Source organism: Bombina bombina, chromosome 3 (genome assembly GCF_027579735.1).
Source record: "Bombina bombina isolate aBomBom1 chromosome 3, aBomBom1.pri, whole genome shotgun sequence".
NCBI classification, from domain to species: domain Eukaryota; kingdom Metazoa; phylum Chordata; class Amphibia; order Anura; family Bombinatoridae; genus Bombina; species Bombina bombina.
In genome coordinates this window covers 250,352,158-250,366,821 of record NC_069501.1, presented here as the reverse complement: position 1 = coordinate 250,366,821, position 14,664 = coordinate 250,352,158, and the positions used below count along the sequence as shown (strand labels likewise).

The window sequence follows — 14,664 nt, the reverse complement described above, 5'->3', positions numbered from 1 at the left end:
GATCCGAGCCAATATTGGAAAATTCACCTGTATGATGCATCTACAGCATTAACATGTTATATGTTTGGACTGAATATTGCCCACAAATTGCACAAGTTCAACAGCCAGTTGATAAACACCTACAGATCAATTGTTAACACACATGTGCCAATGATCTGTACACGTTTGGACCAGAAAAGCAAGATGGTGCAGCCTGTGCCAACAATGATGATGGCCCTTTTTGATGATAGATTTGTGACAAATTATAAATGATACTGAATAAGTCATCAGCATATATATATGTAAATGTAAAAACATGAATCAAATATATATTCAAGATATCACCAGTTGTAAAATCAATATAAATATCAATACCAATAAGCACCTATCAGTACATGACTTTAAAAACGTATTTTATTAAAAAATAAAAAATGCAACTCTATTTACTTGCAAAAGCAAACACACACATAGGGGTACATTTATCAAACAGCGGATGCTGCTTATTCTGCTGTTCCTTAACTCGTTTGCCACCTTTTAGGTGATGGACTGCAATCATTCCGATCAGATACGATCGGGATGATTGACACCCCCTGCTAGAGGCCGATTGGCCGCGAATGTGCAGGGGGAGGCATTGCACAAGCATTTCTTGTGAAATGCTTGTGCAATGTTAAATGCAGACAGCGTATGTTTTAGGCATTTAGCGATGTCAGGCGGACATCGCTAAATAATGTCGGGCGGGCATCGATAAATCGGCCCCATAGACTTAATTAACTCATTATAAAAAGAAACATTCACTAATAGGGGCATGTTACATGTTGGTCATGTTGTTAATGTTTTTAATTGAATAGGGGTGTAATTTAAGGTAAACAGAGCGCAAATCGGCCATTTTAGATTTGTGCAGTTGTTTTGGTTGGTGTATCAGTTCCAGTGTCTGTTGATTCATATCCATTATTGGTAGCTCAGAATGCCTTTCTGGTATAATGGAGATCACATCTTGTGGCAGTTAACCGCCAATCCCGTTTTTTGATGTTGAAAAAGAAAACCTGAAAGATTGAAATTGACACTTATGTATTTTATTCACAAGAAAGTGCTCAAATTATCAATAGCTGATAACTGTTCAGTCAATACAAGCCAACAACATTGTCATGTTTGTTACCAAGAAACAATGCATTTATTTCAATTGCCATTCTAAAAGCTGGAAGTTGTTTATATGGGATGGCTATAATTAAGTAGGTTGAATCTGTTTACACAAATTACCAGTTTTAATCAAATGCCTTTTCCTGTTTATTTATTTCTCAGCAATCAAAATTTTATTAATAAAAATATCTAAAACATTATAAAATCCATGAAATTTTTGTTTTGTGCTAATCATAATCAGCTGTTGCGGGGAAATGGATGAGAGGGATCTTTTGCATTTTTCTTTGGTTACACAAATGGTAAATGTTAACACAGTTTAGTGTTGTGCTTTGGCAGTATGATTGGAACTTTTCTTTGCATCTGGGAAACCCTGGACCATGCTGTAAATCTCCAAGCATTCCATTGGTTAGCAGCTGTGTGGATAGAATTCTAATTCCTGATCAGTTGTGAAAGGGTCTAAAGTAGTAGTAAAAGGGAAACTAGTTATAATCATAAATCACATATAATCCGACTACATAAGAAGTATACAACTGCATTAACTGTTTCTCTAAAGTAGCAGATCAAAAAATCTATGTAAATACATTCGGCTAGATTACGAGTTGTGCGTTAGGGTTAAAAAGCAGCGTTGAGAGGTCCCAACGCTGCTTTTTAATGCCCGCTGGTATTACGAGTCTTGAAATGACAGGCTCACCGCTCACTTTTTTGGACAGACTCAGAAAATCCACTTACGTCAATTGCGTATCCTATATTTTCAATGGGACTTGCATAGCGCCGGTATTACGAGTCTGACAAAAAGTGAGCGGTACACCCTCTCCTGTCAAGACTTATACCGCATTTAAAAGTCAGTAGTTAAGAGTTTTACACTACAACGCCGTAGCATAAAACTCTTAACTAAAGTGCTAAAAAGTACACTAACACCCATAAACTACCTATTAACCCCTAAACCGAGGCCCCCCCCCCCCACATCGCAAACACTAAAATAAATTTCTTTCATGTAATTGGCAAGAGTCCATGAGCTAGTGACATATGGGATATACAATCCTACCAGGAGGGGCAAAGTTTCCCAAACCTCAAAATGCCTATAAATACACCCCTCACCACACCCACAATTCAGTTTTACAAACTTTGCCTCCTATGGAGGTGGTGAAGTAAGTTTGTGCTAAGATTTCTACGTTGATATGCGCTTCTCAGCATTGTTGAAGCCCGATTCCTCTCAGAGTACAGCGAATGTCAGAGGGACGTGAAGGGAGTATCACTTATTTGAATACAATGATTTCCCTAACGGAAATAGAGATTCATCTCCTACCTCCCTTTTCAGATCGACGATATACTCTCAATTTACCATTACCTCTACTAATAACTGTTTTAGTACTGGTTTGGCTATCTGCTATATGTGGATGGGTGTCTTTTGGTAAGTATGTTTTCATTACTTAAGACACTCTCAGCTATGGTTTAGCACTTTATGCATTTATATAAAGTTCTAAATATATGTATTGTACTTATATTTGCCATGAGTCAGGTTCATGTATTTCCTTCTGCAGACTGTCAGTTTCATATTTGGGAATGTAAACATTTGTAAGAAATTTATTTCTTACCTGGGGTTTAGTCTTTTTTCAATTGACTACTTCTTGTAATTGCGGGTATTAGGCCCGCGGGTGCGTCAAATGCTAAACTTTATTGCGTCATTTTTGTCGCAAAAAAATTTTGGTGTGAAAAAGTACATTTATGACGCAACTTCGTCATTTCCGGCGTCATACGTGACACCGAGACCTTTCACACGGCAGCGTCATTAGTGACGCAAGTGTGTCATTTCCAGTCATTTTTTGCGCCAAAAAAGACTTTACGTTACGTTGTGCGTCATACTTGGCGCCAAATATTTTTCATTATTTCAATACCCCTTGTTTGTTTGCCTCTTGCTTTTTGCTTTCAGAGGCCTATGCTATTGCATTTTTTCCCATTCCTGAAACTGTCATATAAGGAAATAGATAATTTTGCTTTATATGTTTTTTTTTCTCTTACATTGTGCAAGATTTCCCAATCTGATCCTGCCTCAGAAGTTTCTGCTGGAACATTGCTGCCTGACATCGGTTCTAACAAAGCTAAGTGCATTTGTTGTAAAGTTGTAGAAATTATTCCACCGAATGTCATTTGTAATAGTTGTCATGATAAACTTTTACATGCAGATAGTGTTTCCATCAGTAATAGCACATTGCCAGTTGCAGTTCCTTCAACTTCTAATGTGCATGATATACCTGTAAATTTTAAAGAATTTGTTTCTGATTCTATTATGAAGGCTTTGTCTGCATTTCCACCTTCTAATAAACGTAAAAAGTCTTTTAAAACTTCTCATTTAGCTGATGAAATTTCAAATGACCAACAACATAATAATTCATCCTCTTCTGATGAGGATCTATCTGAAACAGAAGATCCTTCCTCAGACATTGACACTGACAAATCTACTTATTTATTTAAAATAGAGTATATGCGTTCTTTATTAAAAGAAGTGTTAATTACTTTGGATATTGAGGTAACCAGTCCTATTGACGTTCAGTCTAATAAACGTTTAAATGCTGTTTTTAAACCTCCTGTGGTTTCCCCAGGGGTTTTTCCCATTCCTGAGGCTATCTCTGATATGATTTCTAGGGAATGGAATAAGCCAGGTACTTCTTTTATTCCTTCTTCAAGGTTTAAAAAATTGTATCCTTTACCAGCAAAATCTATAGAGTTTTGGGAAAAAATCCCCAAAGTTGGGGCTATTTCTACTCTTGCTAAACGTACCACTATTCCTATGGAAGATAGCACTTCCTTTAAGGATCCTTTAGATAGGAAGCTTGAATCTTATCTAAGGAAGGCCTATTTATATTCAGGTCATCTTCTCAGACCTGCTATTTCTTTGGCTGATGTTGCGGCTGCATCAACTTTCTGGTTGGAAAATTTAGTGCAACACAAATTGGATTCTGACATATCTAGCGTTGTTCGCTTACTGCAACATGCTAATCATTTTATTTGTGATGCCATTTTTTATATTATCAAAATTGATGTTAGATCCATGTCTTTAGCTGTTTTAGCTAGAAGAGCTTTGTGGCTTAAATCTTGGAATGCTGATATGACATCTAAATCTAGATTACTATCTCTTTCTTTCCAAGGTAATAAATTATTTGGTTCTCAGTTGGATTCTATTATTTCAACTATCACTGGGGAAAAGGAGTTTTTTTTTGCCTCAGGCTAAAAAACCTAATGGTAAATCTAAGGCTTCTAACCGTTTTCGTTCCTTTCGTCAGAATAAAGAACAAAAACTCAATCCTTCCCCCAAGGAATCTGCTTCCAATTGGAAGCCTTCCTCAAATTGGAATAAATACAAGCCATTTAGGAAACCAAAGTCAGCCCCTAAATCCGCATGAAGGTGCGGCCCTCATGCCAGCTCAGCTGGTAGGGGGCAGATTAGAGTTTTTCAAGGATTTTTGGATAAAATCTGTCCAAAATCATTGGATTCAGAGCATTGTCTCTGAAGTGTGTTTCAGATCTGGAGTCTTCAGGGGTAATCATGCCAGTTCCTCCTCAGGAACAAGGTTTGGGGTTTTATTCAAACCTATTCATTGTACCAAAGAAAGAAAATTTATTCAGACCAGTTCTGGATCTAAAAATTTTGAATCGTTATGTAAAAGTACCAACTTTCAAGATGGTGACTATAAGGATTATTCTGCCTTTTGTTCAGCGAGGACATTATATGTCCACAATAGACTTGCAGGATGCATACCTTCATATTCCGATTCATCCAGAACACTTTCAGTTTCTGAGATTCTCTTTTCTAGACAAGCATTACCAATTTGTTGCTCTTCCACTTGGCCTAGCAACAGCTCCAAGAATCTTTTCAAAGGTTCTGGGTGCCCTACTATCTGTAATCAGAGAACAGGGTATTGCGGTGTTTCCTTATTTGGACGATATCTTGGTACTAGCTCAGTCTTTACATACTGCAGAATCTCACACGAATCAACTAGTGTTGTTTCTTCGGAAACATGGTTGGAGGATCAATTTACCAAAAAGTTTCTTGATTCCTCAGACAAGGGTCACCTTTTTAGGCTTCCAGATAGATTCAGTGTCCATGACTCTGTCTCTAACAGACAAGAGACGTTTAAAATCGGTCGCAGCATGCCGGCTCCTTCAGTCTCAGTCATTCCCTTCAGTGGCTATGTGCATGGAAGTTTTAGGTCTCATGACTGCAGCATCGGACGTGATCCCCTTTGCTCGTTTTCACATGAGACCTCTACAGCTTTGTATGCTGAATCAATGGTGCAGGGATTATACAAAGATATCACAATTAATATCCTTGAATCCCAATGTACGACACTCTCTGACATGGTGGATAGATCCCCATCGTTTGGTTCAAGGGGCTTCTTTTGTTCGCCCAACCTGAACTGTGATCACAACAGATGCGAGTCTTTCAGTTTGGGGAGCTGTTTGGGGATCTCTGACAGCACAAGGGGTTTGGAAATCTCAAGAGGCGAGATTACCAATAAATATTTTAGAACTCTGTGCAATTCTCAGGGCTCTTCAGTTCTGGCCTCTGCTAAAGAGAGAACTGTTAATTTGTTTTCAGACAGACAATATCACAACTGTGGCTTATGTCAATCATCAGGGTGGGACTCACAATCCCCAAGCTATGAAAGAAGTATCTCGGATACTTGCCTGGGCGGAATCCAGCTCCTGTCTAATCTCTGCGGTGCATATCCCAGGCGTAGACAATTGGGAGGCGGATTATCTCAGCCGCCAGACTTTACATCCAGGGGAGTGGTCTCTCCATCCAGATGTGTTTTCTCAGATTGTTCAGATGTGGGGGCTTCCAGAGATAGATCTCATGGCCTCTCATCTAAACAAGAAACTTCCCAGATACCTGTCCAGGTCCAGGGATGTTCAGGCGGAAGCAGTGGATGCGCTGAGACTTTCTTGGTGTTATCAACCTGCTTACATCTTCCCGCCTCTAGTTCTCCTTCCAAGAGTGATCTCCAAAATCATCATGGAACAGTCTTTTGTGTTGCTGGTGGCTCCAGCATGGCCACACAGGTTTTGGTATGCGGGTCTGGTTCGGATGTCCAGTTGCCCGCCTTGGCCACTTCCGTTACGGCCGGACCTACTATCTCAAGGTCCGTTTTTACCATCAGGATCTCAAATCATTAAATTTGAAGATATGGAAATTGAATGCTTAGTTCTAAGTCATAGAGGTTTCTCTGACTCAGTGATTAATACTATGTTACAAGCTCGTAAATCTGTCTCTAGGAAGATTTATTATAGAGTTTGGAAGACTTACATTTCATGGTGTTCTTCTCATAAATTCTCCTGGCATTCTTTTAGAATTCCTAGAATTTTACAGTTCCTTCAGGATGGTTTGGATAAGGGTTTGTCTGCAAGTTCCTTGAAAGGACAAATCTCCGCTCTTTCTGTTTTATTTCACAGAAAGATTGCCATACTTGCTGATATTCACTGTTTTGTACAGGCTTTAGTTCGTATTAAGCCTGTCATTAAATCAATTTCTCCTCCTTGGAGTCTTAATTTGGTTCTGAAGGCTTTACAGGCTCCTCCATTTGAGCCTATGCATTCTTTGGACATTAAACTACTTTCTTGGAAAGTGTTGTTCCTTTTGGCTATCTCTTCTGCTAGAAGAGTTTCTGAGCTATCTGCTCTTTCTTGTTAGTCTCCTTTTCTGATTTTTCATCAGGATAAGGCAGTTTTGCGGACTTCTTTTCAATTTTTACCTAAGGTTGTGAATTCTAACAACATTAGTAGAGAAATTGTTGTCCCATCCTTGTGTCCTAATCCTAAGAATTCTTTGGAGAGATCCTTACATTCTTTGGATGTGGTAAGAGCTTTGAAATATTATGTGGAAGCTACTAAAGATTTCAGGAAGACTTCCAGTCTATTTGTTTTATTTTCTGGTCCTAGGAAAGGTCAGAAGGCTTCTGCTATTTCCTTGGCTTCTTGGTTGAAACTTTTGATTCATCAAGCTTATTTGGAGTCGGGTCAGGCCCCGCCTCAGAGAATTACAGCTCATTCTACTAGATCAGTCTCCACTTCATGGGCTTTTAGGAATGAAGCTTCAGTTGATCAGATTTGCAAAGCGGCGACTTGGTCCTCTTTGCATACATTTACTAAATTTTACCGTTTTGATGTATTTGCTTCTTCGGAAGCAGTTTTTGGTAGAAAAGTTCTTCAGGCAGTTGTTTCAGTTTGATTCTTCTGCTTTTTGATTTAAGTTTTTTTCTTTCAAAAATGAAAATAAACTTATTTTTTTGGGTTGTGGATTAATTTTTTTCAGCGAAATATGGCTGTTTTTATTTTTATTCCCTCCCTCTCTAGTGACTCTTGAGTGGAAGACTCCACATCTTGGGTATTGATATCCCATATGTCACTAGCTCATGGACTCTTGCCAATTACATGAAAGAAAACATAATTTATGTAAGAACTTACCTGATAAATTCATTTCTTTCATATTGGCAAGAGTCCATGAGGCCCACCCTTTCTATGGTGGTTATGATTTTTTGTATAAAGCACAATTATTATCAAATTTCCTTTGTTGATGCTTTCTACTCCTTTCTTTATCACCCCACTGCTTGGCTATTCCTTAAACTGAATTGTGGGTGTGGTGAGGGGGTGTATTTATAGGCATTTTGAGGTTTGGGAAACTTTGCCCCTCCTGGTTGGATTGTATATCCCATATGTCACTAGCTCATGGACTCTTGCCAATATGAAAGAAATGAATTTATCAGGTAAGTTCTTACATAAATTATGTTATTTTAACCCCTAATCTGCCGAACCGGACATCGCCGCCACTATAATAAACATATTAACCCCTAAACCGTCGCACTCCGCATCGCAAACACTAGTTAAATATTATTAACCCATAATCTGCCTGCCGTAATATCGCCGACACCTACCTACATTTATTAACCCCTAATCACCGCCACTATATTAAATGTATTAACCCCTAAACCTAAGTCTAACCCTAAACCTAACCCCCCCTAACTGAAATATAAGTTTAATAAATCTAAATAAAATAACTATCATTAACTAAATTATTCCTATTTAAAACTAAATACTTACCTGTAAAATAAACCCTACGATAGCTACAATATAACTAATAGTTACACTGTATCTATCTTAGGGTTTATTTTTATTTACAGGCAACTTTGTATTTATTTTAACTATCGGAATTGAAGGGAAGCCATCTTGGATGACATAATTTAAAGGAAACTTCATTCTTCAGTCGGCCGTCGTTTGAAGAGGATGCTCTGTGTCGGATGTCTTGAAGATGGAGCCGCTCCGTGCCAGATGGATGAAGATAGAAGATGCCGCCTGGATGAAGACTTCTGCCCGTCTGGAGGACCACTTCTGCCCGTCTAGAGGACCACTTCTGCCGGCTTTGTGGAGGACTTCGGCCCGGTTGGGTGAAGACTTCTCAAGGTAGGGTGATCTTCAAGGGGTTAGGTTTAGGGTTAGACTTAGGTTCAGGGGTTAATACATTTAATATAGTGGCGGCCACGTTATGGGGGGCAGATTAGGGGTTAATAAATTTAGTTAGGTTGTGGCGACATTGGGAGCGGCAGATTAGGGGTTAATAAATATAATGTAGGGTTCAGAGATGTTGGGGGCATCAGATTAGGGGTTCATAAGCATAATGTAGGTGGCTGTTGTCGGAGCAGCAGATTAGAGGTTAATAATAGAATGTAGGTGTCGGCGATGTTGGGGGCGTCAGATTTGGGGTTAATAAGTGTAAGATTAGGGTTTTAGGTGTAGACATAAAATGTATTTCCCCATAGGAATCAATGGGGCTGCGTTAGAAGCTGAACGCTGCTTTTTTGCAGGCGTTAGTTTTTTTTTTCAGCCAGCTCTCCCCCATTGATTCCTATGGGGAAATAGTGCACGAGCACATTTTATCCAACTCACCGCTACCGTAAGCAGCGCTGGTATTGAGGTGAGATGTGGAGCTAAATTTTGCTCTTCGCTCACTTTTTTTGCGGTCAACGCCGGGTTTGTAAAAAAACAGTAACACCAGCGCTGTCTGCAAGTGAGCGGTGAGGGAAAACTGCTTGTTAGCACCGCACCCCTGTTAACGCAAAACTCGTAATCTAGGTGATTGTTTTTAAATTGATTCTGGTATGGTAAAAGTCTATCCTTATATGTTCTGTAATGAGGATGAAAATAAAATTTCATGTAACATTAGTTCTAAACACAATATACATTTATATTTTGCACTTTGTATGTTGGGGGCATGTGTATTTGGTAGCAGCTGAAGCCGGCAGAAACACTGACAAGGCTGGTCAGGAAATTTCTTAGAGAGTGCAGGATAAATTAAATGTTTGTCATGGAGAAAATATAAAGAGATGTTTGAAGTGTACGTTAAGAAGAAATCTCAAGGTAATTTCTTTGGTGTGTGTTTGTAAAATATCACTCCACTTTAAAGGGACACACTAATGTCAAAATTAAACTTTCCTGATTCAGATAGAGCACACAATTTTAAACAACTTTCCAATTTGATTCCATTAACAAAATGTGCACAGTCTTTTCATATTTACAAGTTTTGAGTCAGCAGCTCCTACTGAGCATGTGCAAGATTCACAGAATATACGTATGTGCATTTGTGATTGGTTAAGTGCTATTGCATTGTCGTTTTATTATGCTTTTGTTGACTATTCTAATCTACTGTATTTACTGGTCTTTTAAGAACTGGCAAAGTGGATCATACTGTACCAACTGGATCTAACAGTTTAAAATATACAGTTGGACTGAGGAAAGTGAGAGAAATGGAAGATCAGTTGGGAATGAGCTAGAGCTAGTAGATGATAACCGCTTTAGGTTAAGCACCCTGGATAGTGCTTGCTTATTGGTGGCTTCATTTAGCCACCAGTCAGCAAGCGCTGCCCAGGTTCTGAACCAAAAATGGGCCGGCCCCTAAGTTTTACATTCTTGCTTTTAAAATAAAGATAGCAAGAGAACAAAGAAAAATTAATAACAAGAGTAAATTAGAAAGTTGCTTAAAATTGCATGCTCTATCTGAATCATGAAAGAAAAAATTTGGGTTTAGTATCCCTTTAAATAACTGTTTAAATATACGTTTGTTTTAGTGTCCCTATGTGAATGTATTTTGTATGTTATGGTTATGGTATGGCGGGTATGTTAATCTATATATCATCATATAAATTGTGTATACATACAGATGTTCATTATTCCTTTTAGGTAGAAAATTCAGCTGAGTACATATTGGAAACAATTGACTCTCTTCAGAAGCATTCTTGGGTAGCTGATATACAAGACTGTCTAGATCCTGGGTAAGTATTCCTTATTATCATTTTTACTATAAGTTCATGTAAAATGCAATGTTCTTTATTATAGAACTAGTTGGTAAGCGTGCCCAGAGGGCAGTCTATGTGTTGTAAATAAAAAAAATAAAAAAAAATAGAACTATAGAAAAAATAAACACATTATCCAAAATAAAAAAAATCCAACTTAATCCCTATGAAAATAAAAAAGCCCCCCCCCCAAATAACCCCCCCCCTAATATAATGCTAAACTACCAATTGCCCCTAAAAGGGCTTTTTGTAGGGCATTGCCCTAAGTTAAACAGCTCTTTTGCAGTTACAAGTCCCCCCTAACAGTAAAACCCACCAAACCCCCCAAAATAAATAAACCTAACACTAAAAAACCTAAACTACCCATTGCCCTGAAAAGGGCATTTCTATGGGCATTGCCCTTAAAAGGGCATTTAGCTCTTTTAAGAAGTGCCCATAACCCTAATCTAAAAAAAAAAACCTGTCTAACCCCCCAAAATTTAAAAATTAAACCTAAGTTTAAAATAAGCTAAAATTAAAGAAAATAACAAAATCTTATATTAAAGAAAATAAAAAACAAAATTATTAAACTTTAAAAAATTAAACCTAATCCCTATGAAAATAAAAAAGCCCCCCAAAATAAAAACACCTCCTAATCTAATGCTAAGCTACCAATAGCCCTTAAAAGGGCTTTTTTGTAGGGCATTGCCCTAACAGCTCTTTTACATCAAAAATAAACAAAGTCCCTCCTAACAGTAAAACCCACCACCCACCAAACCCCCCAAAATAAAAAACCTAACACTAAAAAACCTAAACTATCCATTGCCCTGAAAAGGGCATTTGTATGGAAATTGCCCTTAAAAGGGCATTCAGCACTTTTGCTGCCCATCCCTAATCTAAAAAAAAAAAAATAATGTAAAAAAACCTAACTCTAACCCCCCAGGTTGGTACTCACGGTTGCTGAAGTCCGGAGAAGAAGGTCCTCTTCTAGGCGTTGAAGTCTTCTTCCAAGCGGCCGACAACTTCTTCCAAGCGGGGACCTCTTCTTTCTTCATCCAGGAAAGCGGAACTGAAAACCGGCGACGGCTGAACTAAAGACCGGCGACCGCAGAGCCATGGAGCGTGGAGGATCCTCTTCTTACAATCACCGCCGTACAGCGAATAGTGAATTCAAGGTACACGATTAAAGATGGCGTCCCTTGAATTCCTATTGGCTGATTTGATTCTTCAAATTCAAATCAGCGAATAGGATGAGAGCTACTGAAATCCTATTGGCTGTTCAAATTAGCCAATAGGATTTCAGTAGCTCTCATCCTATTGGCTGATTTGAATTTGAAAAATCAAATCAGATAATAGGAATTCAAGGGACGCCATCTTTAATCGCATACCTTGAATTCAGTATTCAGTGTACCTCGAAGATCGTACGAAGAGAATCCTCCACGCTCCATGGCTCCGCGGTCGCTGGTCTTAAGTTCCAGGGTCGTCAGTTTTCAGTTTCAGGGTTGCCGGTCTCCAGCTCCGCGGTCATCGGTCTTCAGCTCTGCCCTCCGTTCCGCGCCGGCTTGTTCCTGGAAGAAAAAAGAAGAGGTCGCCGCTTGGAAGACTTCACCGCCTGGAACTGGACCTTCTCCACCAGACTTCAGGAACCGTGAGTACCAACCTGGGGGTTAGACTTAGGTTTTTTTAAAACTTTTTTGGGGGGGTTTGTTTTATTTAGATTAGGGATGAGCAATTCTTAAAAGAGCTAAATGCCCTTTTAAAGATGGCGTCCCTTGAATTCCTATTGGCTGATTTGATTCTTCAAATTCAAATCAGCAAATAGGATGAGAGCTACTGAAATTCTATTGGCTGTTCAAATTAGCCAATAGGAGTTCAGTAGCTCTCATCCTATTGGCTGATTTGAATTTGAAAAATCAAATCAGACAATATGAATTCAAAGGATGCCATCTTTAATCACGTACCTTGAATTCAGTATTCAGTGTACCTCAATGATCGTACTAAGAGAATCCTCCACGCTCCATGGCTCCGCAGTTGCCAGTCTTAAGTTCCAGGGTCACTAGTCTTCAGTTTCAGGGTCGCCAGTCTTCAGCTCCGCGGTCATTGGTCTTCAGCTCCGCCCTCCGCTCCACGCCGGCTTGTTCCTGGAAGAAAAAAGAAGAGGTCGCCGTTTTGAAGACTTCACCACCTAGAACAGGACCTTCTCTGCCAGACTTCAGGAACCGTGAGTACCAACCTGGAGGTTAGACTTAGGTTATTTTTTAAATTTTGGGGGGGTTTGTTTTATTTAGATTAGGGATGAACAATTCTTAAAAGAGCTAAATGCCCTTTTAAGGGCAATGTCCATACAAATGCCCTTTTCAGGTGTTAGGTTTATTTATTTTGGGGGGTTTTGTGGGTGGTGGGTTTTATTGTTGGGGCGACTTAGAATTTTTTGTAACTGTAAAAGAGCTGTTTAACTTAGGGCAATGACCTGAAAAAAAACCTTTGCATTAGATTAGGGGGTGTTTTTATTTTGGAGGGGGCTTTTTTATTTCCATAGGGATTAGGTTTAATTGTTTTATTTTTGATAATTTGTTTATTATTTTCTGTAATGTTAGACTTTTTTATTTTTTGTAATTTTGTATTTTTAATTTAGATAATTGGGTTTAATTTAGGGGGTGCTAAGTTAGGGGGTGTTAGGTTAGGGGGCTTAGTAATTTATTTAGTTATATGCGTTTTGGGTTTTGGCGGTTTAAGGGGTTACTAGGGTAATTAGGTTTATTGCTCTGTGGGAGTGTGCGGTTTAGGGGTTAATAGGGTAATTAGGTTTATTGTGATGTGGGGGTTTTGCGGTTTAGGGGTTAATATGGTAATTAGGTTTATTGCGATGTGGGTGGTTGACGGTTAAGGGATTAATATGTAAGGTTATTTGCAGATTAGGGGTTAATTAATTTATTATTTTGGGATGTGTGGGATTGCGGATTAGGTGTTAATTTACTTTGTGTGGGAGGTTAGGTTTTTTTTGTTATACTTGGTGGGGGCGGTGTTTTTTTTTTTTTTGTAATGCTCCTTTTGCCTTCGCTGCATCTTCGGTGGATTCTTTCACCACTCTGCCATTTTCTGAATCCACCTAGATGCAGCGCAAATTCTTTTGGCTGCGTGCGCAGACAACATTCTGTTGGCTACCTCGTGCTGCCAAAATTCCATTGAGGATGCGTGCACAACTGCCGACGGGGACGGACATTACAAACGCAATTATAGTATAGATCAGTGTTTTTCAACCAGTGTGCCGTGGCACACTAGTGTGCCGTGAGAGATCCTCAGGTGTGCCACGGCAGACTGACAACAGTGTGACATGTTTTTTAAACTTTGCTTGTTTTTTACTCCCAGTGCAGGGGTAGTTTGTAGGAGGCGTGGCATAACAGCACAATACATACAGTATGTGTGTGTTTGTGTGTATGTGTATATATATATGCTGTATTAGGCTACAATGTGTGATTTTTTTAAAAATTTTGGGATGGTGGTGTGCCACAGGGTTTTTTAATGTAAAAAAGTGTGCCACGGCAAAAAAAAGGTTAAAAATCACTGGTATAGATAAAAGAAAGAAAGAAAGAAAGAAAGAAAGAAAGAAAGAAAGAAAGAAAGAAAGAAAGAAAGAAAGAAAGAAAGAAAGAAAGAAAGAAAGAAAGAAAGAAAGAAAGAAAAATTGTGGCTTAAGCAAATTGCTTAGTTTAGAAATCCAATGTTAAACTATATATTTGGTTATATGAGTTTATTTCACCTTTATATTATTTTTAGCTCGATTAATGTTTTTGTGTTCTTCTTTTTGTTCCTTTACAGTGTGTTGCATGATGTAGTTATAGCTATTGCCTTTTAGACATTTATTCTCACCATTTGCAACCCATAACCCTTCTATGTTCTCTATAACTGGTTTACTCCTGTTTTCTCTGTGTGAATCAAATATAGAGGTTTCTAGGTATGCAGCTTTAACTAGCTGGCACATTTTTGGTATACACTTACTCGTCTGATTTTTTTTACTATATAGGAGTATATATATATATATATATATATATATTCCTTTCTTTTCTTCCCTTATATACTCATCAAATAATTGACTTCTATTGTGGTCCCTAATTTGAGTTAGCTGGATACCCTTCTTGTAGGCTTTTTCCTTTATTATGACACAGCCCTGGCTTGGTTGTCACTGTATCTATCTAATAAATCCTCAAGTATGTCCTTCTCCGGTACC

The 14,664-nt window shown here is 38.6% G+C and overlaps 1 protein-coding gene across 2 annotated transcripts in view; it reads left to right on the top strand.

Moving 5' to 3' along the window:
* SH2B2 (SH2B adaptor protein 2) overlaps positions 1 to 14,664 on the top strand; it is a 192,845-nt gene that overhangs the window by 156,296 nt on the left and 21,885 nt on the right. For both annotated transcript variants that reach the window (XM_053706256.1, XM_053706255.1), the window contains exon 4: positions 10,345 to 10,436. In XM_053706256.1, coding sequence (XP_053562231.1) covers positions 10,345 to 10,436 — 92 coding nt within the window. The remainder of the gene's footprint in view (positions 1 to 10,344; positions 10,437 to 14,664) is intronic.